General features: G+C 47.1%; 1 protein-coding gene across 1 annotated transcript in view; it reads left to right on the top strand.

Annotated features, from left to right (window-relative positions):
* Positions 1-25,875, top strand: part of QSOX1 (quiescin sulfhydryl oxidase 1) — a 96,036-nt gene that overhangs the window by 63,498 nt on the left and 6,663 nt on the right. Inside the window, exons 6-11 of the mRNA XM_048497415.1 lie at positions 5,002-5,147; positions 7,610-7,747; positions 10,406-10,535; positions 16,119-16,235; positions 18,067-18,211; positions 19,931-20,107. Of these exons, the coding sequence (XP_048353372.1) occupies positions 5,002-5,147; positions 7,610-7,747; positions 10,406-10,535; positions 16,119-16,235; positions 18,067-18,211; positions 19,931-20,107 (853 nt within the window). The remainder of the gene's footprint in view (positions 1-5,001; positions 5,148-7,609; positions 7,748-10,405; positions 10,536-16,118; positions 16,236-18,066; positions 18,212-19,930; positions 20,108-25,875) is intronic.

Below are 25,875 nucleotides of genomic sequence, written 5' to 3'. Positions count from 1 at the left end.
ATAAAATAAACTTGGATTACCCAGACAATAGTATCCTGTGTGCTTGCACAAACAGCAACTTTAGCATCCTGAAAGACTTTTTCAGCCTGCGGAACTGGCTTTAGGCCAGACTCAGGCCAGCTGAGTTAGGAGATCACTGTATTACAGTGGTGTAGCGCCAAGGGGTGGGGGTGCACGACACACCAGGCACGCGCCTTTTTGGGGGTGTGGCTGGGGTGTTCTAGGGCTGGGGTATGCCGGGCGTGGGGCACATGCGTGCCCCCGGTTCAGTTCCCCCTCTATCTGCCCCTACTTTTAGCCAAAGATATAAATCTAGATCCACATTATTCCAACTCTCACCAGAACAGAGACAGGTGTACCTGTTCAAAATTCTCATGGTTCCTCCACCAACATGCAGAGAAAGCTGGAGGGGATGAAAATCGCTCACATAGCTGCTGCCTTTTTATGTTTAAGACTCATTTTCTCTGGGAGGTGGCCAAGGAAAGAGCAGGGAACATAAAGAAGGGAGATAAAAGGTGCTAATCAACTGGGAAAGAGAGCTGTGTGATATGTGGAGCCATGCACATAGTGGGCCATACCCTCAGGCCCCGCACAGGCAAAGTACAGCGGGGTAAAGCAACCCGCGGGGTAAAGCAACCCGCGGGGTAAAGCAACCCGCACAGGCAAAGTTGCAGCCGGGGTAAAGCAACCCGCGTTGCCGTCAGGGCGTTTTCACGCCTCCGTGCAGGCAGCGAACGGAGCCCGCAGAGGCAGTGCGGGTTGCGTCGCGCCTTAACACAGAGGTGCATTTATTTATTTATTTCTATTTATTGTTTCGGCTTTTATACCGCCCCATCCCCAAGGGGCTCTGGGCGGTGTACAGCACAAGCATAAATAAAATGAATTACTAAAATCTTTAAAACAATGCTGTAAACGATAAATATAACATTAGTAGAGGCGTCCGGAATTAACAACTCCCCACTTTAAAAATTCTCCCCAGGAAAAAAGGTGGCGAGGAGAGCTGGCGAAGCCATATTAGGTGGTGGCTCTAGATGGAAAGGCCAACTGGGGGGGCACCATATCAGCTGCTGGTCCTCCTCAAAAGGCCCGTTCGTGGAATAACTCCCCACAGAAGCCCGCAGCGGAACTCGCCGGCGTCCCGGCGAGGGTCTAACAGCCAGAGGAAGAGTGTTCCAGCAGGCTGGGGCCAGGGTCGTAAAGGCCCTGGCCCGCTGCGGGCGCCAAAACGCATCAACAGGGGCCAGGCACCACTCATCAAATGGGGCCTCCACCGGAAGCCAGAGAGGCCGTGCAGGGACATATATGATGCGGTCTCGGAAGATACGAGGGTCCTGGTGTCGCCAGAAATTTCTGAAGGTCAACACTGTACACTTTGAAGATGACCCGGAACTCCACCAGGAGCCAATTTTCAATCACCTCCCTCCACTGCTTAGAGCAGTAGCCTGGCAGGCATGGTATCTCCTACAGCCATAAGCCACCCCAGCTTCTCTAAGCAGCTTCGTGCCAAAAGCTGGCGCGCGCTTAAAAAATAGCTTTTTGGGGCAGCCGTTCACTCATGAGTGGCTGCTACCTGCATTAAAACAAAAGAATCACAGAAAGTGTGATTCTTGAAAAACCCAGGTTGGGTGTGGGAGGGAAATGTGGCGCGGACTCACGTTAGGAATGGGAGCCATGCAAAGTTCCCCCCCAACACGAGTTTTTCCCTGTCCCCAGCCTGGGTTTATTGGCCCTGTGTGGAAGAGGCCTTAGTATGGTGTTCTGTACTGGGTGTGATTCAGATGAAATAGATTCAAGCCCAGTATCTCTGCAGAGACCAACGAGATTTTGGGGGGATGAGATTTTGAGAGTTGGAGCTCCCTTCATCAGACACAAGTAGGAATGGAGATCCCTGAGTTTTTATTTCCCAGTCTGAAGTTGGGAGGGTTACTGGAAAGAATGGAGTTAGGATTCAGAGATACAATGCAAAATACCATCAGCTTCCTCAGAGCTGGGAAGAAATGCTTAAGGGCAGAAAATTAGCATCTGTGCTGAGATAAAAATCTACCATTCCTATGTAGCCCTGGGGGGTACATTGTTCTACACTTGTGATTAAACTTGAGTTCAGCATTCTCACTTTGTAGTGGAGGAGACTAGGCTCCACCAATCAAATGTTTAATGGAGTTACATCAAAGGAAACTTGTTGTTCTTGCATGGGTGGAAGGCCAGTTAAGATAACAGCTGATATGAATCGACAGGTGTGTGAAAGAGCTTCTAGGACAGGGGTAGGGAACCTGCGGCTCTCCAGATGTTCAGGAACTACAATTCCCATCAGCCCCTACCAGCATGGCCAATTGGCCATGCTGACAGAGGCTGATGGGAATTGTAGTTCCTGAACATCTGAAGAGCCACAGGTTCCCTACCCCTGTTCTAGGACTATGCAGCTGGGTGGCCTGGTGTGCTTTTGACAGGTTTGCCTCTGAGCCACCTGTCCTGCATGCTGGATCTCCATTGGCCTGCTAGTTCTCCCCTAAATGGGAGAAAATTGAATCCCTTTGCAGATGAAACTGCTCACATTTATTCTGACGGACTTTTGTGTACTTACGAAAGGTACATAAAATAAGACTCCTGTTGGGCATCATAGGGGTGACTTGCAGTGAAGTCAACCTGACAATGTGGTAAGCTCCATGAAGAAGCAAAGGCTTGCTCTTGCTCATTTTGACTTTGGTTTCAGGTGCACCTTGGCTGCATTTAAGCCCGGCCCCATATGCGTGGTTCTGATTAACCGCTTCCTTGTGGTCCTTCTTACCCTTGAAAAGCCCAAAGTCAAAAATCCTTTTGAAGAAACTTCTTTATATGGCAAAAATTTACATGACTGTAGATGAATATCGTAACTAAGCCATTTCAGCGGAAGATGCCCTAGAGAGTGAAAAGACTGGATCAGTTTACTTCTTTGAATGTTCCTCTGGATGAAATCTCAGCTTTCCGGATCTACATCGAGAGTTTCCTTTACTTCTGCTCCTTCAAAAAATCGTAGCTCTCGGCAGTGAGATGGCGTATCATCCAACATTCAGTTCCTGGACTTTCCCTGTCCTCCATTTGTTCTTTTTCAAACTGGATTTGTTACATTTTTTCCTGAAAGGTTGCTGTGCAAGCATATTAGCAAACCCACTGGATGGGAAGGTATGCGTTTCCAAGGATCCTACCCACATTGGTAACGTTTTCCTAACCCTAAGAGTTTATTATAGGCTTTTAAAGAAAATTGGTAATTCCCATAGCACTGTAACATTAAGATAAACCATTGCTGCATCCTACTATACTCTGTCTGAGAAAAAGATATTAGGACATTCGGTTGAGGTGCAGCGGTTGAAAAAATTGTATGCTTCTACATTAGAATATAGTCCCAAATGAATATGAGAATTGTTCATTTTTACGTTCTGTCTTTGGCCCCTTCTGCAAATGCAGAATAATACACTTTCAATCCACTTTCACAATTGTTTGCAAGTGGATTTTGCTATTCCAGACAGTAAAATCCAGCTGCAAAGTGCATTGAAAGTGGATTTAAGGTGCATTATTCTGCATGTGTCTGTTGTATACAAGAAGCCTCATGGAAGAACTATGTCTAGCCCAAGGTCACCCAGCAGAAATGTAGCAGAAACTCATTCATTCATTCATTCATTCATTCATTCATTCATTCATTCATTCATTCATTCATTCATTCATTCATTCATTCATTCATTCATTCATTCATTCATTCATTCATTCATTCATTCATTCAGTCTGGAACAAATTGAAATGTCGAAAATGCTTTCCTTTTGGAGCTGAATATTTCCAGATTTTTAAAACCTGAACCCAAAATTTATCAATAAAGATTATCTGTGCTCATCCCTAGTTGTGCCTCACTTTGGGTATGGAGAAGTCAACTTCTTAACTCAGTCAGTTTTTCCCTCTCCTTTATGCACAATGTCAGTGGTCTGAAACAAATGGGGAAAAACTTAAAAACAGAACAGCAGTGCAGCAATCTGGAAATGTGCGTAAGGGAGGGGAAAATCCTGATGCATTTGAGAAGCCAACTAGAACAAAACCCTGGTGCAGAAAAGCTTACTGTTTAGCATTTAAAAATCCCAAGATTCTTTACTTGGTCACCACAACTGTTCAGGCAAGTGGGCTTTGAGCCACATGGCAGGCTTTTCTCCATCTTCAGAAGAGCTCCATTTACACAAGCAATGGTCCATGTATACAGTCACATCTAATGTCGTTGTGAATTCAGTAGTAGAGAATTCAGGCAGAGGGGCAGTCCAAAGGAACGCTTCAAACGTGTAAAAAAAATGGAAAACTGGTGGGAAATGGGGTTTCTTGTGTGAAATTCAGCTTCTGCAGGAGAAAGATCCAGACATAGACCAGTTTAGGCAACATGAGATACACAATGTGTAGCTATATCTGCTGGCAGCCCAAGAAATAACCACACAGTGAATTTTAACGCCTTTTAACTGTAATATATTTTGGCCAAAGAACTTAAATGAGGGATCTTTTACTGACACGCACAATCTCTTTCTCCATTTCAGGTGTCATAGGAGTCTGGGAGGGAGCAGAGAATTTGGATATTTCATAGGCACTGCAAACTGAATGTTCCACTATCTGTGAGGAGAAGGCAGCCATTAGAAAAAGACTGATGGCCATTTTTTGGTATCAGTTTTAGCCATACCTGCTGTATTGCTATGTTGCCATTTTAATTAAACTCTCAGGGAACACTGGCGTGGTTTAAAGGTGGCCAGCCCCTGCCCAGGAAGACCTTCCGCTCTGAATCCTGCAGCCAGGATGCAAGTTTAGACAGGGAATGGTTCTGGAATGTTCTTAGTGGTAACTGACAGTGCAGCATAAGTGCAGGGCAGGAAAGAGATTATTGGAAGATGAGGTGTTGGGTGGAAGGATTTAGAGGCATGGAAGGGCAGCTTGTTGATTTGTAGCTGTGAGAAAGCCCTGCTCTGTGACTATAACTTGTGCAATACATGTCTCTAATCTTAGGTGACGCTGGACATGGTCCAGTATGAAAACATTGTGGTGAGGAGAGTCCTGCAGAACAACGCAGAACTGGTGAAGACCTTCAACGTCACGGCCTTCCCTTCTGGCTTTCTGCTTTTCAGCAACGGCTCTTGCAGTGCTATCCCAGTGTGAGTTGATACCACATCCCTTCTAGCTACCTAACCTACCTAACACTTGACTAGCTTTGTGCAACTGTGTTCCTGCCATCGTTCTCTTCAGGGTCCTTCTGAGCTCAGTGGCATGTTCCTTCAGTGGAAGAGTCACACATTTTGGAAGGCTTCAAACCTGGCTGAGAAGCACGTCAGGTCTCATGACAACGATTTTTTAGCCTAAGGTGGTTTTTGTGTCTCATGCTTTCCCTACAGCCATCGTTTTAGTCGCTGTTGCCTACATCTTAAGAAACCTTCCTTTCGTGGGTTGAATGCTGCAGTTTTACTTCTGTGAGCTGCACGCTGTTACGCTCTGGCTAGCCTGTGAAGCAGAGGGTTTATTTTTCCATAACTTTGAAACAGGCTAGCAAGCAGCCATGGTGCCTGCCCATCGCTGCTGCCAGCCCTGCCTTCACCCAGCTACTCTGATGCTCCACATGCCTTTTCTAATTGCAGAAAAGTTCATTAGGAGCCAGACAATGGCTGGGTCGGAGATGCTCGTGGAGAACAATGGCACCTGCGCTCAGGCCCTCTGGTGGTTTCCTGTGTCTGAATGGCACACGAAATAACAACCAGATGGTCCGTCTGTCTCTCTCTTTGGCCCCCCTCCCTTCTTTCCCGATTCTTAGTGGATGATTGATGTCCACCTGGCAGTGCGGGCACTCCCCTGGTTGGCAGAGGAGCACACTGGCACTGCAGTTTCCTTGGTGTGCGTGTATGTGTGGGGGTAATCACAGGGAGGCACTGGCCCCATTTGCTCCCTCTCCCTCGGAAGGGTCAGACGCCCACTCCACTCTTGTTGGCAACCGACTGTTTTTAAGTGGCGTGAAGGGAATTTGCAAGCCCTCTATCTGAAACCTGGTTGTGGTTCTAAAACTGGGAGACGAGCTGCACCAAAGGGGGGAGTTGGGCTCCTGCTCCGATGTCAGCCTCACCCAGGACGAGCGCCGCTGTTTCCCCTCACTGCCGAAGCTGGTGGAGGGGAAAATTGTCTGCAACGATGCCGTTCTCCTTGCCATCTGTTTGCAAAGGCATCGAGATGAGAAGAGCAGAGCGTCAACTGGTTGCGCCTGGCTGCAGCTCCCTTGGGGCGCTGCTCCGATGCCAGTCTTCGCAGCGTCTCATGATGGCTAGCAGCTTTTGTTTGGTTTTTGCCCAGTCTTGGGTTGCGAGGGGCAGGCTGCTTATTCCGAGCATGACATTCAGAGTTTTCCTGCTGATGTTTTGAGCCATCTTTTGCCTGAGGGTGTGAAAACGGGCGGGTGGGGCAGGGCTTGCTGCCTGCGGGATCCCAGTGTTTAGGCTGAGGTTGGGTCCAAAGGAAAAGAGACACAGGGAAGAGGAAAAGCGGTCCTTGAGACTTCTTGGCCAGGTTATTTCTTTTAGATATCTATACTCTGCTGTTCTCCCCAGTGGGGACCCACACTATCATTCTCCTGTCCTCTATTTTGTCCTTGCGACAACCCTGTGAGGTAGGGTATGCTGATAGTGTGCCATTGGTCAGAAGTCACCCAGTGAGCTTCTGTGGCAGGGAGGTTCAAACTGGGGTTTCCTGCAGCTTTGTCCAACGCTCCTGTTGCTGCAACATACTGGCAGTTGAGTCTAGGCAGCCTTGTCCGTTATTTATTTTTTATGTATGTATTTTATTCAAGTTCTATCCCACCCTTTCCAGACCAAAATCAGGCTCAGAGCAGTTTTGAAGCAACTCTGCTTCTTCTCCTCATCAAGGCCAGCTTATCAATTTCCAGCTATAATCCACAGGCCTCTCGCCCACCTGCAACTCTGACCTGCTGTTTGTTTTTTCCTGTGGTAACTGCGAAGGCGTATGGTGCACCCAAAGATTCTGGAAGCTGAGACAAGAGCCACGGGTTATACCACTTAAGACCATCCAATTTGTAAGGGAGGAATACAGATGAAAGGGGTTTTTTTGCCCTTGTCCTGTGCCACAAAGCAGGGAGGGGATGGATCTGCATGAATTCCAGCTTCCGCCTGTAAAATGAGTTAAGCAGGAAGGCAATAAAAGCATGCAAATTGCCAGCTTCACTTTATTTTTATTTTTACGTTATATACGTAAATTTATTTACGTTTGCTGTCTTTTGTTTGTTGACTTTCTTCCGAGTGGCGGGTTTTGAAGTTTGGATAATTTAGCTGAATCTAATAAGTGTTGGAGAAATTTGAGCTATGCATTCGCTGAGTATCACAATATAAAACTCTCAGAATATTTTGAGGAGGGGATTGACAGACAAAGTATTTGTTGCTGTTTTCCAACATATGGTACTTCGATGAGAATTAAAATGCATGTTTTTAAAAAATGTATTTCTCTGCCAAGTTTGTATCCCATCCTTCCATCATTTCTGGTAACGGAAGAGTTTCTGGTAAAGTCAGCATGGCATAGGATAAAATGCTGCTATGGCTCGCCTCATATTTTACTTTTCACACAGGCAAGTTGATTCAAGACCACTTTACAAAGACTTCTTGCGGAGGCTACCCGGGGTCTTCCGAGCGATCTTCCCCGACCACACTGTTCGTCCGACTGCAGAACCAAAGACTACCCCTGCCTTCTGGAGGGTGGCAGATAGGTGAGAACCGTCTTCGCTGCTTCTCTTTCTTCTACTTCTCAACTGGTTGCTTGGACATTCTCACAGTAGCAGCACCAATTGGCCTATCGCACCAGCTAATGACCAGAAGTAGCTGGTCCAGCAAAACTGTGGGAGCAGAAGCGTAAAGGTCTTATCAGGTTCAACCAACGCACAACAGCCAGCAAGCAGAAGTGCTCAGAAGGGATCATCATGTTCCCTAAGATCAACCCTTTGTGTGGGAGTGGTTGACTATGAGAATCAAATTAAAGATGTGTGAGGGATAAGAGTCTCTTGACAAATGGGGAGTAGTCACATCTCAGTGGCAGAGCAAACTAAAAAGGAAAAAAGGTTGAGATGACATGATAAGACAGGATTTATTGCTTTCCTTTCTCCAGTTTTCTCATACCCTTGTAGTTCCCCTCGTATTATCTTTCCATGGATGGTCCAGCTGATGTTCCTCAAGTCTGTGCACTTCCTTCTACATCGTTGTGTTTCACTTTGTTTCCAGCCAGTTCTGAGGGAGTTTGCTTCCTTTCCTCAGAACTGTCAAAAGGACACAAGGTAGAAAGTTTTGCTGTGTATTTCCCCGAGTTGTTGCTAATCCCTAGAGGCATGTCTCCTCTGAATTGACATTCTTATTAATTTTGTGTATTTAAGGCATTTCTATCACTCTTTTCTCATCAGAGAAACCCAAAACAGCATAAACATTCCAATGTGAGCACTTATATATTGTCATAGGCCCCAGGATACAAGCCCTGGGCAACGAGCCAAAAGCCCTTTGGCTCATGCTCAAGGGCTCGTTCCTCTGGCCATGCCCAGATATATATTTTCTGGAGACAGGAAAGAGCTGGACACTCAGCTCGGTGTCACACTGCGAATGAGACGTTCTTCGGCATTCCCTTGCCTTGCTCTGCTTTTTTATGTCTAATGGAGAGGCCATCCCTTCTTTTAGCAATGTAGAATATTTGTTTACCGACCTGATGTATTTGTGTACTTTATTTATATCTCGCCTTTCTCCCCAATGGGGAAACAAAGTGGCTTACATCGTCCTCCTCTCCTCCATTTTATCCTCACAACAACCCTGCAAAGTGGGCTAGGCTGAGTGTGTGTGACAGGCCCAAGATCACCTAGCAGGCTTCCATGACAGAGTGTGGATTTGAATCTGGGTTTGGCAGAACCTAGTCTGACGCTTTAACCACAACACCACACTGGCTTTGGACGTGGGTCTTATTTGAATCCCATCCCTTGAGAGTTGTATCTCTCAGCCTGTAAATTTCATTTTGCTTCTTTGATTGACTCGCCTTGTGTCCCTGGGAAGGGGCCCGTCTTTTTCTCCCATCATGTTTGCAATACTGAATCATTACAGGTTGGGCTGTTCTGCCGCTGAGAGTGAACCTGAGTTTTTTTCCAAGGTGAAGTTGAATTTTTGCTGCTGGGTGTTTCTTAGCTTAAGACAGTGATGGCGAACCTTTTTGAGACCGAGTGCCCAAATTGCAACCCAAACCCCACTTATTTATCACAAAGTGCCAACCCGGCAATTTAACCTGAATGCTGAGGTTTTAGTTTAGAAAAAAACGAGTGGCTCCCTCTTCCTCCGCCCCACCTGCTCAAGCAGGGGCCAGCCTGCTCTAGCCTCCAGCAAGTCCCGTGTGCGCCGCTCTGTGCCTCTCTAGCATCTCTGCCTCCTCTGCGCCCCTCCCCGTCCCCGGCAGCAGCCACCCGGAGCACAGGCACCAGGCCAGCCAGCCGAGTCCTCCCTGCTCACCGTGGTGCACGCACATTGTGTTCAACCTAGATATGTGTGTGTGTGTGTGTGGGGGGGGGGTGATTTTCTGCTCCCCACATGAACGAACTCTGTGTGCGCGTGCCCACAGAGAGTGCTCCGAGTGCCACCTCTGGCACCCGTGCCATAGGTTCGCCATCACTGGCTTAAGAGAAGTCTTTAAAAATTGTGGAGTCTAGCCCATTATTCCAGATCTCCACAGGCCTAATAATGGATACACCATCCTTCATATCATAAATGCTCCCTTCAATATCACAGGTCAGATAACTCAGTTGCGTGATGACCATAATGTTGAGTTTGTCCAAAAACTCTTCTCAAAGCTTAAGATGGCTACCATACTCTTTTTACCACTGAAGGAAAAAAAAAACTTTCATGGAATACTTGGAACGGTGGAATACCACAAAATCTTGTGGGTAGCTTAAAGACTGAGGTTGCGGCATAACATTTCATGGGCTGCAGATCCTTGGCCAGATCATTGGGGGTGGGGTAAGTTCCCAAAATCCTATGCTGCAAACAATTACTCACTGAGATACCAAATAGCTAATTTTTCCCTTGGGGGAATGTCGCAAAGGCTGTGAATGCCTGGTCAGCAGTTAATCTTGTTAGAGGTTCACTTTGTGGAGTAAAAGCTGATGGACCAAGGTCTCCACTTCTGTTCTTCACGACAGTATTGCTGAGATGTTTTGTGACTCCTGCTATAGGTAGTCACACCACTGTTGCCCTCAAGAGGTTGGGAGAGGAACAAAGGCAACTGAGATAGGGCTGGGTTGGACCCTCAGGAGCATAATACCTCAGATCCTTCCAACAGCTGTTGTGTCGATCAAACTTTCTCTTTTTCTCCCTTCCCCACAACCTGCCCATTTTTCTTCCTACAGGAAAAGGTTGTATATGGCTGACCTGGAGTCGGCGATCATGTACACCCTAAGAGTGGAGGCAGCGCGATTCCTTTTCCTCGACAGAGAGCATCTCTTTACACTGAAGCAATACGTGGCCATCCTGGTCAAGGTAAACTTTTGGACATCTTTAGTCCTTCAGATTTTGTCTGCCTGACACAGCCCTATCTCTCCTTCCTCCCCATCCATCTTAGCTTTGACCAGCACACGTGGCTTGTGGCTGTTGTGGCTAGGGCAGTTCCAGAGCGCAAGCATGGGGACAGAGCATTGAATGATTGTTGGAGTGGGAGAAGCTAGGCTAGGCCAAGCAGGGAGAGAAAAAGAAATGGTGAGACTTTGTGGGAAGGGTTGTGTCTCTCTGAACTCACCTGTGCTGAGTTCGTGTGCTGAAGCCCTTTGTGGTCAAAAATAGAAAGGGGGAAGTGAGCTGAGGGTAGCTGACTCTGTTCTGTGAGCCATCAAAAGATAACGGGGCAGTCAGGAAGAGGCGTATTGCTTGTATGACCATATCGTATGCAAACAAGGATAATGAATTGTTGAAGGCTTTCACGACTGGAATCACTGGGGTGTTGTGGGGTTTCCGGGCTGCATGGCCATGTTTCAGTAGCATTTTCTCCTGACGTTTCACCTGCATCTGTGGCTGGCATCTTCAGAGGATCCTCAGGAGAGAATTCTACTGGAGCACAGCCATACAGTCAGGAAACCCCACAACACCCCAGTGATTCCGGCCATGAAAGCCTTCAACAATACATTGAACACCTCTACGGGGAAAAATTGTTCCAAGACACACAGATATGATCCTCTGAAGATGTCAGCCACAGATGCAGGCGAAACGTCAGGAGAAAATGCTACTGGAACACGGCCAAACAGCCCAAAAACCCCACAACACCCCAAGGATAATGAAATATGCAACTGGTGGGGCCAAAAAGCCATGGCGTGTGATGTCTGTGACATCTCTTTGCAAAGCTCAAAGAATTGAAAAATATATGTGCATTATAGGTTTAAGCTCCACATAGAAACAGGCTGTGCTTTATATATCTCCCTGCCTTTAGGCACCAGTGTTTACATTTCTCCCCACTCTTTCTGTCTTTGTACACAAGTATACAACCTGCCAGCTGTGAATACTTCATACATTGTAGACTAGAGTCCATACTTCTTTCACAATAATAGACTTAAGGGCACCATGAGACTCCTTTTTGTTTGTGCTTGTTGTATACATAGCCCAGGGGTGTCCAACTCTAGCACTTCAGATGTCCATGGACTACAATTCCCATCAGCTGATGGGAATTGTAGTCCATGAACATCTGAATCGCCAGAGATGGACACCCCTGGCATAGCCTGTTTAGGAAAATACAGTTTTGTGCCATGCTCAAAGTTGTGATGCTGGGTTTCAGCCACTAGATGGCAGAATGCAATTAAATTCCAACTCCTTAACTCTTTAATGCAGTGGTTCTCAACCTGGGGGTCGGGACCCCTTTGGGTGTCGAACAACCCTTTCACAGGGGTCGCCTAAGACTCTCTGCATCTGTGTTCTCCATCTGTAAAATGGATAAATGTTAGGGTTGGGGGTCACCACAACATGAGGAACTGTATTAAAGGGTCACGGCATTAGGAAGGTTGAGAACCACTGCTTTAATGCATCCTTGAATGTTACTTCCCCCCACCCCAAACATTGCTTTTCCTTTATTTTCCTTTGGGGTTTGGCTGTTGTGTATTCCTAAGAAACCTTCAAGCTTTGGAGGACCTGTAGCTTTGTGGCGGAGCACGTGGACTTTATGTATCCTAATACATTCAATCTCTGACATTTAACGATTTAAAAGAACTTGTGTAGCTGGGCAAGATGGGATGCATACCGGTATGTTGGACAACGCTAAGTTACTTGATTGCAGTCCTTCGGTCTGATTTGGTATGTCATCTTCTAGTGTTGGATCTGATGTAAAATGTGAAAAAGAACTTTGGACACAGTAGCTCTTGGATCTTTTTTTATTTGTTTTATACCCCATTTCCTCCTCCAGTAGGGCCCCAAAATGATCTTTGATATTGCTCTCCCCTTCCTTCATTTTATCTTTACAACAACAACAACCCTGTCAGGTAGGCTGAGCTGAGAGCATGAGAGAGGCTGGCCCATGATTGCCCACTGAGTTTCATAGCGGAGTTGGTGAATTGAACTTGGTTCTCCCAGATCCTTGCTGCAAGCCCTGATCATCCCTGTATTACCCTGATGCTCTTGGGCTGCTCCCTCTTTTAGGAAAGCCATTGAGGAAAAATTCATTTCCCTAACGGAAAAGTCAGCAGTGGAAGTGACTGGCGCATTTTCCCATGGAGAATCACTTGCTCTTACTAATTGGGCAGCATCGCAGGTGTGTCCATTAATAACGGAGGGCTCTCAAACCTCTATTCCTTTTATCCACCCGCCCAATCAATTTTCCTGTTCCTTCCGCTCCTGTCCTGTTCCCTTCAGCTTCCCCCTCCTCTGCTCAGCTGTCATTTTCTCACTTGCCTGTCTTTCTTCCTAGGCCACGTATTCCCCTCCCTCTCTGTGTGCCGCTCTTTGGCCTCTCTCCCTGGAGTGCTTGTGGTTTTAAAGTGCTGATGCTAATCGGATTTGAGTTGACTTATTGTCAAAGTAGCTTTATGTGTTCCTTGGAGACTATTTTGGAGTTACGATCAAGATTTGGATCTTGGCTGCAGGCCCGTGGGGACGGGCTTGTTTGCTACGACAGCATCTTGAATACAAATGGGAGGAGGGCTGAAAAGGGGGGGAAAAAGGATCTCCCTCTATTAGCACGCAGCTGCTGAGATGAATTTGGACAGGAATGCCACACACAGCCCATTGGAAAAAGCAATGGGTGAACTAGCTGGAAGGAAGCAGGTAGCTTGTGAGGCTTCACCGAGCTTTTTGGGAACCCGGGTTTGAGTTCTGATCCTGACAGCAAGGAGAGATGGCTCCTGGATAAAAAGTGAGTGGCAATTTGACAGGCAGGCTGGAGGCTCCAACAGGATGGGTTGGGGATTTCCCATAAGGATGAGAGCAATGTAGTAGGCCCTGGCGTGGAATCAGCCCTCCGTGACGACCTGGTTCCCAGTTCTTGGAGGATTCTGGTCTGTGATGATAAAGAAGAAGAGTTTGGTTTTATATCCCACCTTTCTCTCCTGTAAGGAGACTCAAGGTGGCTTACAAGCTCCTTTCCCTTCCTCTCCCCACAACAGACACCTTGTGAGGTAGGTAGGGCCGAGAGAGTACAGAGAGAACTGTGACTAGCCCGAGGTCAACCAGTAGGAATTATCTGGTTCACCAGATAAACCTATGCCACTCAGGTGGAGGAGTGTGGAATCAAACCCGGCTCTCCAGATTAGAATCCATCTGCTCTCAACCACTACACCACGCTGGCTCTCCCCAGCGTGAACTGCCAGCAGACCATCTTCTGGTGCTTGGGGTCTTGTGGAATGGAGACTTGGATAGCTTGAGACTCAGGAACCTGACATTGAGAGGTTGGGGCAGAGGGGACTACAAGATCTGGGGTCTCATTCACCATCCCCTGCAGTCACAGGAGCTAGGTAGGACTGTCCACTGTAGTCTTTAAAAGGGTGTTTGAATTTCACATTTGTGGGGGGAAATCTGATTACTAGACTGTTTCCGGTGGTAGCCACGAATGGCATTGTTTTTGACTATTCCTGTGGGATTTCTTGGCTTTCATTACCAAGTCCTGGCTGGATGTGGCCCTTGATCATTGGTTTCTGTATTTTATTTTTTTGAACCATTATCAGGGCTGGGTTGATAGGCTGGGGCAAGGGTTTGGTGGCTTTTGTGATGTGTCAATTCTGTCTCCATCTCCAGGCTTCCCATTCCGCAGAGGCTTAATTTTGAGCGTTGGTATCTGGTGTTGTGCAGGCAGAATATGTCAGAGATTTCATCAACCTGTTACCATTCTGGTGGTTCTCATCTGCCTGAGCTGACAGAGATGGTAGCGGGCCTGGTACTCAGGACTCTTGGACTTTTAGCATGAGGAAGGGGTGCTAACAGTCACGCCAAGGCCCCATATAAAGAGCAGCTCAGGAATTCCTGGCTCCCATGACAACCAGGGAATAATCCCAGAGTGTTTCATGTCCTACAGGTGAAGTAGCTCACGCTGGAGAGCCAGCAGGGTGTAGTGGTTAAGAGCTGGAGCACTCTAATCTGGAGAACCGGGTTTGATTCCCAGCTCTGCCACTTGAGCTGTGGAGGCTTATCTGGTGAACCAGATTAGCTTGTGTACTCCAACATGCCAGCTGGGTGGCCTTGGGCTAGTCACAGTTCTTCAGAGCTCTCTCAGCCCTACCTACCTTACAGAGTATTTGTTGTGAGGAGGGAAGGGAAAAGGAGATTGTAAGCCCCTTTGAGTCTCCTTACAGGAGAGAAAGGGGGGCTATAAATCCAAGCTCCTCCCCTTTCTTCTGAATGTTAATCTGCAAGCTGACTTCACTTGTCATGAGTGAGTTTTAGACCTGCATGGAGTTTTAAACCTCTACAGAGGTGGGAATTTAGATAGGTGGATCCATCCGCAGAAGCTGATGGGCTTGCATAGACCTTTTGGGAGTCTCCTGTTGCCCTGGTTGGTGACTCTGGGCATTGGCTGAAATATAGCGATGGCCTGGATAGTGGATGCAGTTGCTCATAGACTCCCTTTCCCGTTGACCAGAGCCCAGTTCTCTGTGCTCTGGAACCTGGAAGAGGTCCATACCTGGCAACTACTTGAAGTAACAGAAGTAGGGGGGTGGGTTGGAGGAAGGAATGCCCTTCCCTTCTCAATTTTTCATCTGCTAGATACCTTGGTGAAGCCATGCTCTCTTGAGGCATTTTGATTTCCCTCAGGAAAGTGGTGTGCCTCAAAAAGCTATAAAGCTGGTGGCAAAACGGAAAAGCGAAGGATGAGTTAGGAACTTGCCTTCCTTATAGCTTAGGTCAGCTGCCTGAAGTATTGATCAAAGTTCCTACAAGATTTCATCTGAGAGGAGTTCTCGGTGCCGATTTTTGTGTTCCCATGGTGAGCTGTAAGGATTTCTCTGCTGCATCACCACTGTGAAGGCCAGCCCTCATTGCTTTGCTGACTTTCTAGGACGTCATAAAAGTATCCATGATTCTCTCTTCCTCGTAATAATCCTGTGAGGAAGGTTAGGTTAAGAGAGTATGACTAGGCTAAAGGGAATTACCTAGTGAACTTCATGGGTGTGTGGAGATCCGGGTGTGTGTGTGTGTTTCTAGTTAAGCACTGTAACTGGTTTAATTGTGCTTCACTAGTTACGTGTCCATATATCCCTACCTCTGAGCAGAAACAGCTATGATGATTTCATGCTTTGAAGGTTTTTTAAAAAATGGAAATAGATTCTCAAGGATCTTATTTCTTCATTCTATTCTTCAGTATATCATTTCGCGTTCAGTCTTCAGAGCTCGACCCTATCACCAGTCAGTTTGTTGGCATGCCCTTTTCCCCTCAGCGGGGACCCAAAACGACTTCACAGCATCTTTCTCCCATCCTCCATGTTGTCCTCCCGACAAAATCCTTCCAAGGCGGGTTGGGCTGAGACAGAGACGACAAGCGTTCATGGCGGGATGGGGGATTTCCAAAACGGGGTTCCCCCAAATCGTAGCCCAGTGCTCTCACCGCAATCCTTGCCGTTAATCTTCTTGTTTTGTTCCTTTGTATTGTGGCATCAGTATTTCCCCGGACGCCTCATAGTCATGAACTACCTTCGCAACCTGGACCATTGGCTGAGACCAAGGACAAACGTGTCAAACAGCGAATGGGAGGAAGCTCTGAGGAATAAAAAAGAGGTACTCTGTCCCACCACAAAAGCATGCATCTTTTCCTTCCATCTCTCCTGGTACTTTCCCCGAAGAGCACTTAGACCTGGGCGTAATAATCTGCTGGTGGTCCCTGGCCCCAGAGAAGTTCGGTTAGCCTCAACCAGGGCCAGGGCTTTTTCGCCCTTGGCCCCAGCCTGGATGAACACTTTGTCTAGTGCACAGGTGTCAAACTCGCGGCCCTCCAGATGTTATGGACTACAGTTCCCATCATCTCCTGCCAGCATCATGCTGGCAGGGGATGATGGGAGCTTTGGCCATAACATCTGGAGGGCCGCGAGTTTGACACCTATGGTCTAGTGAGACCAGGGCCTGTGGGGTCTTATGCAGTTCCTCAGGGCCTATAAGGCAGAGTTGTTCCACCAAGCGTATGGTTGAGGCACCCTTAGTGCCATTTGGCCCCCTCCCTTCCCCTTCCCAGCCCTTCCCCTTCTTTTTTCCATGCTTTCCATTGGGATGCCAGTGAATCTACCCACACACTTACAGGATCGTTGCCTCTTGGATTAAATAGCTGAATTGATCAGAAATCACTTCAATGTTTTAATATGTTTAGATGATTTTATGTTTCATATCTATGTTGTAAGCTGTCCTGAGCGTGGAAGGGGAGGGGCAGTCTTATTAAACCTAATACATTAAAATAAAATGAAATGAAAATTTCGTGTCCTTGTAGTTTTCCATTTCCAGGGAATTTTCTACACCAGTTAGTCTGTCAAAGGGATCTTCAAAGATCTGCTGCAGCATGCCGCTGTGCAGCAAATTGGGAAGTACATTCAGGGATCTGCCATTAGCTATTGTAGGGGTTCTGTTGGGCCTCAATATTTTCTCACATGGACTGAGAACAGATCTATAGTGTGCCCAAGGAGATTTTGCTCATGTGATAATTGTTTGAGGAATGGTGTACATTTAGGATAATGCATTCCAAATTACGATTAACATTTTTTCTTTTAAATGAGAATTAAAGCTAAAATACCTGTGGCATCTCACTTTCATAGTTTATAACTTGTTAAACAACAATTAGTGGATATTGAACACCATTCATTCTGTCTCTTTTGGGGGGGAGTTGGGAGTGGGGGTGGGTGGGTTGTGTCCTGAAATCGTCTGGGAAAACTATTTTTAATTTATTGTCGATGGTTTATTGTCGAAGTCTGTTACACAGTGTTTAACAGACTTCCCTCTGTGATACACCTCTGAAGATGCCAGCCACAGATACAGGTGAAACATTAGGAACAAGATCCACCAGACCACGGCCACACAGCCCGAAAAACCCACCAGAACCAGTATTTTCCATTTCTTCAAAGGATGATGATGAAGAAGAGTTTGGATTTACATCCCCCCTTTCTCTCTTGTAAGGAGACTCAAAGGAGCTTACAATCTCCTTTCCCTTCCTCTCCCCACAACAAACACGCTGTGAGGTGGGTGAGGTTGAGAGAATTTTGAAGAACTATGACTAGCCCAAGGTCACCCATGTGTTGGAATGCACAAGCTAATCTGGTTCACCAGATAAGCCTCCACAGCTTAAGTGGCAGAGCAGGCAATCAAACCTAGTTCTCCAGATTAGAGTGCACCTGCTCTTAACCACTACACCACACTGACTAGCCTGAATATTCTCTGTGATCTGGAAGGAGGATATTCAAAAACCAGATGTGAAATTGGTATTTAATGTAATATTTCTAAAAGACTTGAAAAGTGGGGAGTGTACCATCTGCAGCAGAATGAATTTATTATGTAAAGAACAGTGAATTTATTGTGTAAAAGATGTTGCAGGTATACCAGGACATCTTTTTTCTGCCTTGTCTTGCAGCTTCCTTATGCCTGGCTTCCAGAGACCCCAACCTGGGTTGGTTGTCAAGGAAGCAAATCCGAGTACCGAGGTTATCCATGCTCGCTCTGGACGCTCTTCCACCTCCTCACAGTGCAGGAAGCTGTGGCGAGTCCCAGGTTTACCTGTAAGTGAAACACCTTCTTGGCTATTGAGATGTTGAAATCACAACTATGAAAGGATTGAACATGAAGTTCTGGATTCACATCTGAGATCAGCCATCACTGTTGGCCTGTCTGCACTATTTTTGGCACCCTTCCTCTGAGATTGTTTCATTTTAGTCTGCATCTCTTCCTGAGTCCATCTTTTTGATTTCAAGTCTCGATTGGTGCTCTGTTTCTTATTTGCTTTGCTCCACTGACTTGTCCATCATTCATTTGTGCAAATATCTTGTACTGGCTTGGATCCTAATCACTGTTCCAACATTGTCTTTTTATGGTCAGAGAACACATGATACTGTCTTATATGGAATCAGACCATTGGTCAGTATTGCGTGCTGTGACTGGCAGCTGCTGTCCAGGGGCTCAGATGGAAGTCTTCCCCATAACTTGCCATCCTGGGGACTGAACATGGGGCGTTCTGGGTGTAAAGCACATCATCTGTCGCAGTGTCATGCTCTTTCCTCTGAACTTTGCGCATATTTGCTATTGCTGTTTTTTCCTCTGGAAGACAAGGAGGAAGTGGACAGTTCAAAACCCCATGGATATGTCAAGTGTCTTTGGATAGTATTTTAATTTTCTCCGTCTCTTTTTCAGCACCTAGTGCAGGGGTCAGCAACCTTTACCACCCAAAGAGCCATTTGGACCTGTTTTTCACAGCCCCGAAGATCTACCGAACCTTAGAGGTGGCTCCGCTTGGAGATGCCTCTGGTTCAGCCCCTCCACTCACCTTTCCTTCCAGTGCTGCTCCGGAGGGCTGGAGGGACACGCCCATGCTACCCTCCGACCTCCAGGCCACGCGGAGCCGCAGTATAAGGCTGAAAGAGCCGCAGGTTGCAGACCCCTGACCTAGAGTGAGAGGTTTTGAGGGGTGAACAAATGCAATTGTCCATATGCAGTATTATAAGGGTGTGTGTATGGGCATATGTTTTAAGACCCTGATGGAAAAAAGCACATGCATGTGCGTAAGAATGATCAAAGTATAAAAACCTATGTCTTGAAGATGCTAGAGCAGGTATAAATATGCTGGGTGCGTTCTCAGATATGTGCTCAAACAGCGGTAGCTTGTATCAACAGTGAAATGCTTCTCTGCTATACTGTCCACCCTGCTAGCTCAGTTTATTCCCCCCAGGAGAACCAAAAGTATGCCAAGGAGAAAATGGGGAGAAGAACATGATTTTCATTGGAGAAACAGTGGGTGGTGTGGAGGGGACTTCACTGCATGTGCCTCCGCACTCTCTTCTATTCCTCCGCACTCCCTCTTCCTATAGCTGCTGTTGTGCTTGATGTAGCAAATATCGGCCATTAACCCAGACAGCTGGAAGCTTCATCAGTCCTTCCCCTCTGGTCACTTTTCCACTGCAAATTATGCCATCCACTCCTCCAGTCTGGTGACCTAGGTCAGCAGTGAAACATCTACTTTGTCCTTGACTTGGTTGTGCCACACAGCACTGTAGGAGTTTGGTACTGTGAAGTAATGTCGCTGCCTCTGCTAGTGTTGGTGCAAATTCCCCCCCCTCCTGAAAACAGTTTTATATGATGGCTTCAGGGGCAGCCTCGCTTTGGAGAGGAAAACAGAGTTTGAAAGCACCCCGAAGGACGTTAAAAAATTGATATCTTCCCTTACCTGTCAGTTCTTCTCAGATTAACGGGACTGGCTCTTCTTTCTGTTTTTTTTTTGTCTCTAGCGTCATCAGAAGTCCTTCCAACGATGAGAAGATATGTCCATTACTTTTTTGGTTGCCGGGAGTGTGCGGATCATTTTGAAGGCATGGCTGCCGAATCCATGCACCGAGTGAAGAGCAAAGACGGCGCTGTTCTCTGGCTTTGGTCAAGGCATAACCGAGTTAATGCTCGTTTGGCAGGTGAGGGCACTGCTACTAAGGTGCTTGCTGACGGCTGTTGTTGGCCATGGTGGCAGGGGCTGATGGGAATTGTAGTCCATGAACATCTGGAGAGCCGCAGGTTGCAGACCCCTGGTTTAGACCCTATCAGTCTGTTACCTTGATTCAGGGATCCCCAATCTTGTTGAACCTGTGGGAATTTTGGCTACCACTACAAAATGACTGCCAGGAGATGCTGGGGCCATTTGCAAAATGTTGGGAAGTTGAAAGCCAGCCGTCCTCTTCCTATTAAATCAGTTGTTTCCAGGTTTTCCTAAAAGCCAGGATTGAACCTCTGTCTTGGGAAAAAGATACTTTGGGGAAGAACCACATAGGCATCAGGATACCCATTGGTGGGCATAATGGTGCCCATGGGCTCCACATTGGAGATCAAGGCTTTGGTTGTTGTCGCTGCTCCAATCAGCCCTGTGAGGAGGTGTGCCGCCAGCAATGGTACATACCCATTGGTCTATCCTAATCATGTGGACCAAAGATAAGACATGCACACTCTTGTCTGGAGCATTGTGAGAGCCACACAGGAGGCAGCAGCTGTGCCACTCATGGTAATGTTTGAACCTCACCCTACAGTCTCTAGCCTTCATTGAGGTGGCCCCCTCCTGCATTTCTTTGGGAATTTTCCTCTTTTTCGTCAACTGAAGACACAGCCGTGGGATAGACAGTTTGTGCCACGTGAGGTCATGTGACCCATCAAGACAGTTGAAAAAAAAACTTGGCCTGGCCCCACACTAGGGTAATCTAGTCTTGTCAAGGACACACAATACGTTGCAACATACACCTAACACCACACGCACTTTTCAAAGGTGATATACACATTTTGTTTGTTTACTTGTAGGCTTACATGTATGCAATTTTATATTAAAATGTAGCTTAGATCTCTTTCGTCCATTAACTCACATGCACTTTTAAGCTCATATTTTGATTGTTTTCCATTCTACCATAGACATATAAAGTCTGTAATAGACTTTACTTATATCTCTATGATTCTACAGACCTTGGCTGTTACTCAGAAACTCCACCAAAAATGTTCCCAATTTGGCCCCGCAGCTCCTAAGGCCGACCCTGCCAATATCATAGAGGCTGGTGACGGGATTAGATTACCAAAGGAAGGCAAAAACCAGCGGCTGCAAAGCACCTAAAAACAACTGACAAGCTGCTTTCCAAATTTCACAGTGCATTTGTTTTCCTCCAGGCAAAGCTTTATGAAAAATCTCTTTCGTCTTACTCCAGAGTAGAGTTGCTACAGCAACAAACTGTAAATTACAGTCTAGGTTCCTGCAGGGATTTTGTTTGTCTTTAAGCTGACCAAAGTTTCAACCACTTTTGACTGGATCTTTCTGCGCTCAGGAAACCCAAATAGAACTTCCGGTTTGTTGTACAGAGATGCCGAGTACCTAGGGCTGCCAGGCCTCCTGCAGTAATGCGATGTCTCCTATAGGTGGCCCTCTTTGTGTGCTGCTGAGAGTAGCAGGGCAAGGGGGCAGCAACATCACTGACGTTGCCGTATCGCTTCTGGATTTTCCCAGAATGGAGACATAGAGTAGCTCTAGCAATCCCCTGAAAAATCTCTCATTTACCTACAGTGTTTCTGGTGGCGATTCCTAGAACTACCCTATATCACTTCCAGGTTTCCCCCGGAAGCGATGTAACCATTTCACATGTGCCCCACTCACCCCATTTCCCTGCTTCTGCCTTCCTGCCAGTTGCCAGGCTTATGAGTATGATTTGTTTTTCAAGCTTTATATAATGAGATGCTTTCCCGAAGCAACAGCACTTGTGTTGAAAACATAACGTAACATTTGGAAACCAGTTGATCTTATTTTGGGGACAGTGGCATATAAGTAAATAACAAACCTGCTCTTTTCTTGCTCTTCATTCTGCAGTCATCTGCAGATGACTGCCCTCCCTCATTCCAGTTGCAATCTAACTGATCTAGCCCACCCATTTTCCTCAGCCCCTTTGACCCTGAGTAATGAAGGTGGGGTGAGAAGACAGAAGATGAAATAATTGGGCTCTGAGATGCTCTGGTCTGGCTTTTTACTTTGCCATCACTGAGTGAAAAGGAAAAAGCATCTATTTATGAATTGAAATCTGTTTAAGCAGACTGCCCCAGTTTTCATAGGTCACTGTACGGTGTGCCTTTGCTGAGGAAGGAGCACGGCATTCCACATTTTTCGCTGAACTGCTGATGCACCCATCTTGTGGGCACAGGAATTTGGAGAGAAACAGGAGGCAGACCAACCCCCCTTCTCCTCCTCCTCTCACATTGGTCTCAGTGGACTACCCCTTATTTCCTTTCTGTGGCAAAGGAGGAAGGTCGAAATGTGAGAAGGCAGGACAAGGGGCGGGGAGGAACTGATGGCCCCGGACAATGGCGGTACACACAGTTGGTGGTGCCAGAGTCAGAGAGGCAGCTACTAAATCTTCTCAGCCTGGGGTCTTCCAAAGGCCGTCAGACACGTGCCCTGAGAGGACCCTCCTCTCCAAATGCTCCTTTCTCCCCCCCCCCTTCCCCCCACACTCAGTCATGCACAGATGCAGTCCGTTGTTCCCCAGGCCTGTTGCCTCTGACATGGGGAGGAGTTGGTGGCTTCTGTTGACAGATGAGGAGAAGAGAGGGGAGGGGCTCATTTTCCAAGTCCGGCAATCAAAAGAATTGTTTCCTTTTTGTGCCCTCTTCCCTTTCCCCTGGGATGCAATTACCCCCTTTTTGAGGCATAGACTTCAACACCAGTTAATGCAGCTTCAGCGTTATTTATTTTACATGGTTTCCCCATCCCCACTTATTTATTCAAGCCCAGGGTGGATAACGTCCACTTTCAACGTATTAAATCTTCTTCAGGATTTCCTGAGGACGTGCAGAGAGTCCATTTCCAAAACGACGAGGCTGTTGTCAGCAGTTGAGAAGGAATGTTGACAGTTCCTTCGCCTCACGTTGAACTGCAAATGCCAAAGTAGGCCAAAGTAGGGGATGCCGAGAACCAACTGATGGTCATGGTCATTGTTCTCCACTGTCGTCATGCCCTGAATTCGGACGTTTATGGACTGTCAGCATTCCCTAATGATTGCCACTAGATCTCAAGTCAGAGGGATTAAAGGAACCCATGAGCATATCAGTTAATGCATATAAAAAAATATCCAACCTGACTCTTCCTAGCTAATTGTCCCTGTGATTTAGGAGAAGGGGGAGAATTTGGATTTGTGCCCCATTTCTCTCTCCTGCAAGGGGTCTCAAAGCAGCTTACAAGCTCCTTTCCCTTCCTCTCCCCACAACAGACACCTTGTGAAGTAGGTGGGGCTGAGAGAGTTCTGAGAGAACTACGACTAGCCCAAGGTCACCCAGCAGGAGCAGGGAAACAAATCTATTTCACCCGATAAGAGTCTGCTGCTCAGGTGGAGGGTTGGGGGATCAAACCTGCTTCTCCAGATTAGAGTCCACGGCTCTTAACCACTACGCCGCGCTGGGAAGAGAGATGGCTGCAAAGTGGATTCCCTGCACCTCCCTGACCAGCATTTTAATCTGTGCTCATGGCCAAGGCCTGCGGGATGTAATTGGATATCCCTCCAAGGCTGTCTGGATATCAGACCTTTCAGAGCTGGTGCTCGTGAGCTGCCAGAAGCATCCAGCTAAAGGTTGCTGGAAACAACATACTGTGCTTGTTGGACCATGAGCAAGGTAGATCTTGGGTAACTGGAAGGCGGGGGCACTTTTGAGTGGTTTGGTGGAAGGGGATGTACAGCTTGTGTGTGCACATCAAAATCTTAGCCGTTCTGCATTCATTTCCCATCTGATTCTATGTGTGCTTTTCTTTCCGACGGATTTAAACAGGACTGAGTGGAAACTCTTCCCTCCCCCTTTGTGGTCAAAGCCCAGCAACTTCTGATTTAATTAAAAATGTTGGCTGTTGTTCCTTGGCTTTGGAGCCGAATGCTTATACACATCCATGTAAGCTGGCTTTTTTTACACGGGAGGCTGCGGTTCAAATCCGTGAGCTCAGCCTGAACGCTGGCGGGACTGGCAAGCTGGCACCTCTCCGTCTGCAGAGATGAACAGGGCAAAGAGCTATAAAAAGCAGCGTTTCCCAGCTGGTGGGTCCGGACCGAAGAGTAGGGCACGAAGCCTGTGGAAGTGGATTGGAGGCTTTGGGTGTTTTATTGATTGGTTTACGCTGTGCATTTGTTTCAAGTGGGTTGGTCGCCATCCCAAGTCAGCTTGGATTTGTGGGTCACCATATCAAAAAGTGATGATAGCTCTGTGGCTCTGGAGCCACCTGACGAAAACCGAAACTGATGAAAACCGATGGCAACAATAACCGAGGTTCCACTGTAGTAATTTTAGCCTCTAGGGACAGGTCAGGCTTGATTTGACCTAGAACTTACTTATTTGGGATTTTTTGGCGGTCCACAGTATCCATACCACTCTGTTGCAACCAGAGGCGGAGCAAGGGGGAACTGCGCACAGGGCATGCGCCCCAGAACGCCATGCCACACCCCCTCCGTGAGACAGTCACGCCCCCTCCGCTGCTCCGCCCAGGGAGTCGCGCCCCACCTGGCCCCGTTGGCGCTGCACCACTAGTTGCAACACCACATTTCAAAGGCGTAGGAGGTTAAGAGCTCGTGTATCTAATCTGGAGGAACCGGGTTTGATTCCCGGCTCTGCCGCCTGAGCTGTGGAGGCTTATCTGGGGGATTCAGATTAGCTTGTGCACTCCCACACACACCAGCTGGGTGACTTTGGGCTAGTCACAGCTTTTCAGAGCTCTCTCAGCCCCACCTACCTCACAGGTTGTCTGTTGTGAGGGGGGAAGGGCAAGGAGATTGTAAGCCCCTTTGAGTCTCCTGCAGGAGAGAAAGGGGGGATATAAATCCAAACTCCTCCTCCTCCTCCTCCTCCTCCTCCTCCTCCTCCTCCTCCTCCTCCTCCTCCTCCTCCTCCTCCTCCTCCTCCTCCTCCTCCTCCTCCTTCTTCTTCTTCTTCTTCTTCTTCTTCTTCTTCTTCTTCTTCTTCTTCTTCTTCTTCTTCTTCTTCTTCTTCTTCTTCTTCTTCTTCTTCTTCTTCTTCTTCTTCTTCTTCTTCTTCTTCTTCTTCTTCATTGTCCAGCTTTCATACCCATACACTCTCTTCCTGTCAGTTTTTTTCACATGATAAATTAAGTAATTGTGTGTGTGTGTGTGTGTTTGTGTGTGTGTGTGTGTGAGAGAGAGAGAGAGAGAGAGAGAGAGAGCTGTCCCTGGGATGGCACTGCAGCCCCTTCCCTTTTTTCTGCCTGTACAAAAGCCCCAGTTGCAGGGGTGATTTTGATGGGGGGGACCACACTGGTTCTTCTCTCCCCCTCTCCTTTCTTACCTGAAATGCAAAATACAAATAACCTTTATTGACATAGAAATGCAATTAAAAATTTAAAAAAAGATTTTTTAAAAAGTTACAAAAGTCTGGGATTGAGTGCCATTGCTAAAATTTTGGCCACATCCTCTGTTCTTCTTGGGCAGCAGTCATTTAAGAGAAACCGAGTCTTGTCCATATCAGAGTTCAAAAGATCGAGATTAAGATGGGGTTCGATAAAATATCTTCTTATGGAACCATGCAGGACACAATGGAGCAGAATGTTCATGGTTTTTTTTTTTTTTTGCTTTAATGAGCAAAGACATGTTCTTGCCTGTGATGGGATCTGCAGGTATCTTCCTCTAAGAACAAGGGCAGAAAGCTGGTGATGTTAAATTATGGCATTATG

The sequence above is a fragment of the Sphaerodactylus townsendi genome, linkage group LG05, assembly GCF_021028975.2.
Source record: "Sphaerodactylus townsendi isolate TG3544 linkage group LG05, MPM_Stown_v2.3, whole genome shotgun sequence".
NCBI lineage: Eukaryota > Metazoa > Chordata > Lepidosauria > Squamata > Sphaerodactylidae > Sphaerodactylus > Sphaerodactylus townsendi.
The sequence above is the reverse complement of the archived record's forward strand: the minus strand, read 5'-3'. Positions and strand labels throughout refer to the sequence as shown.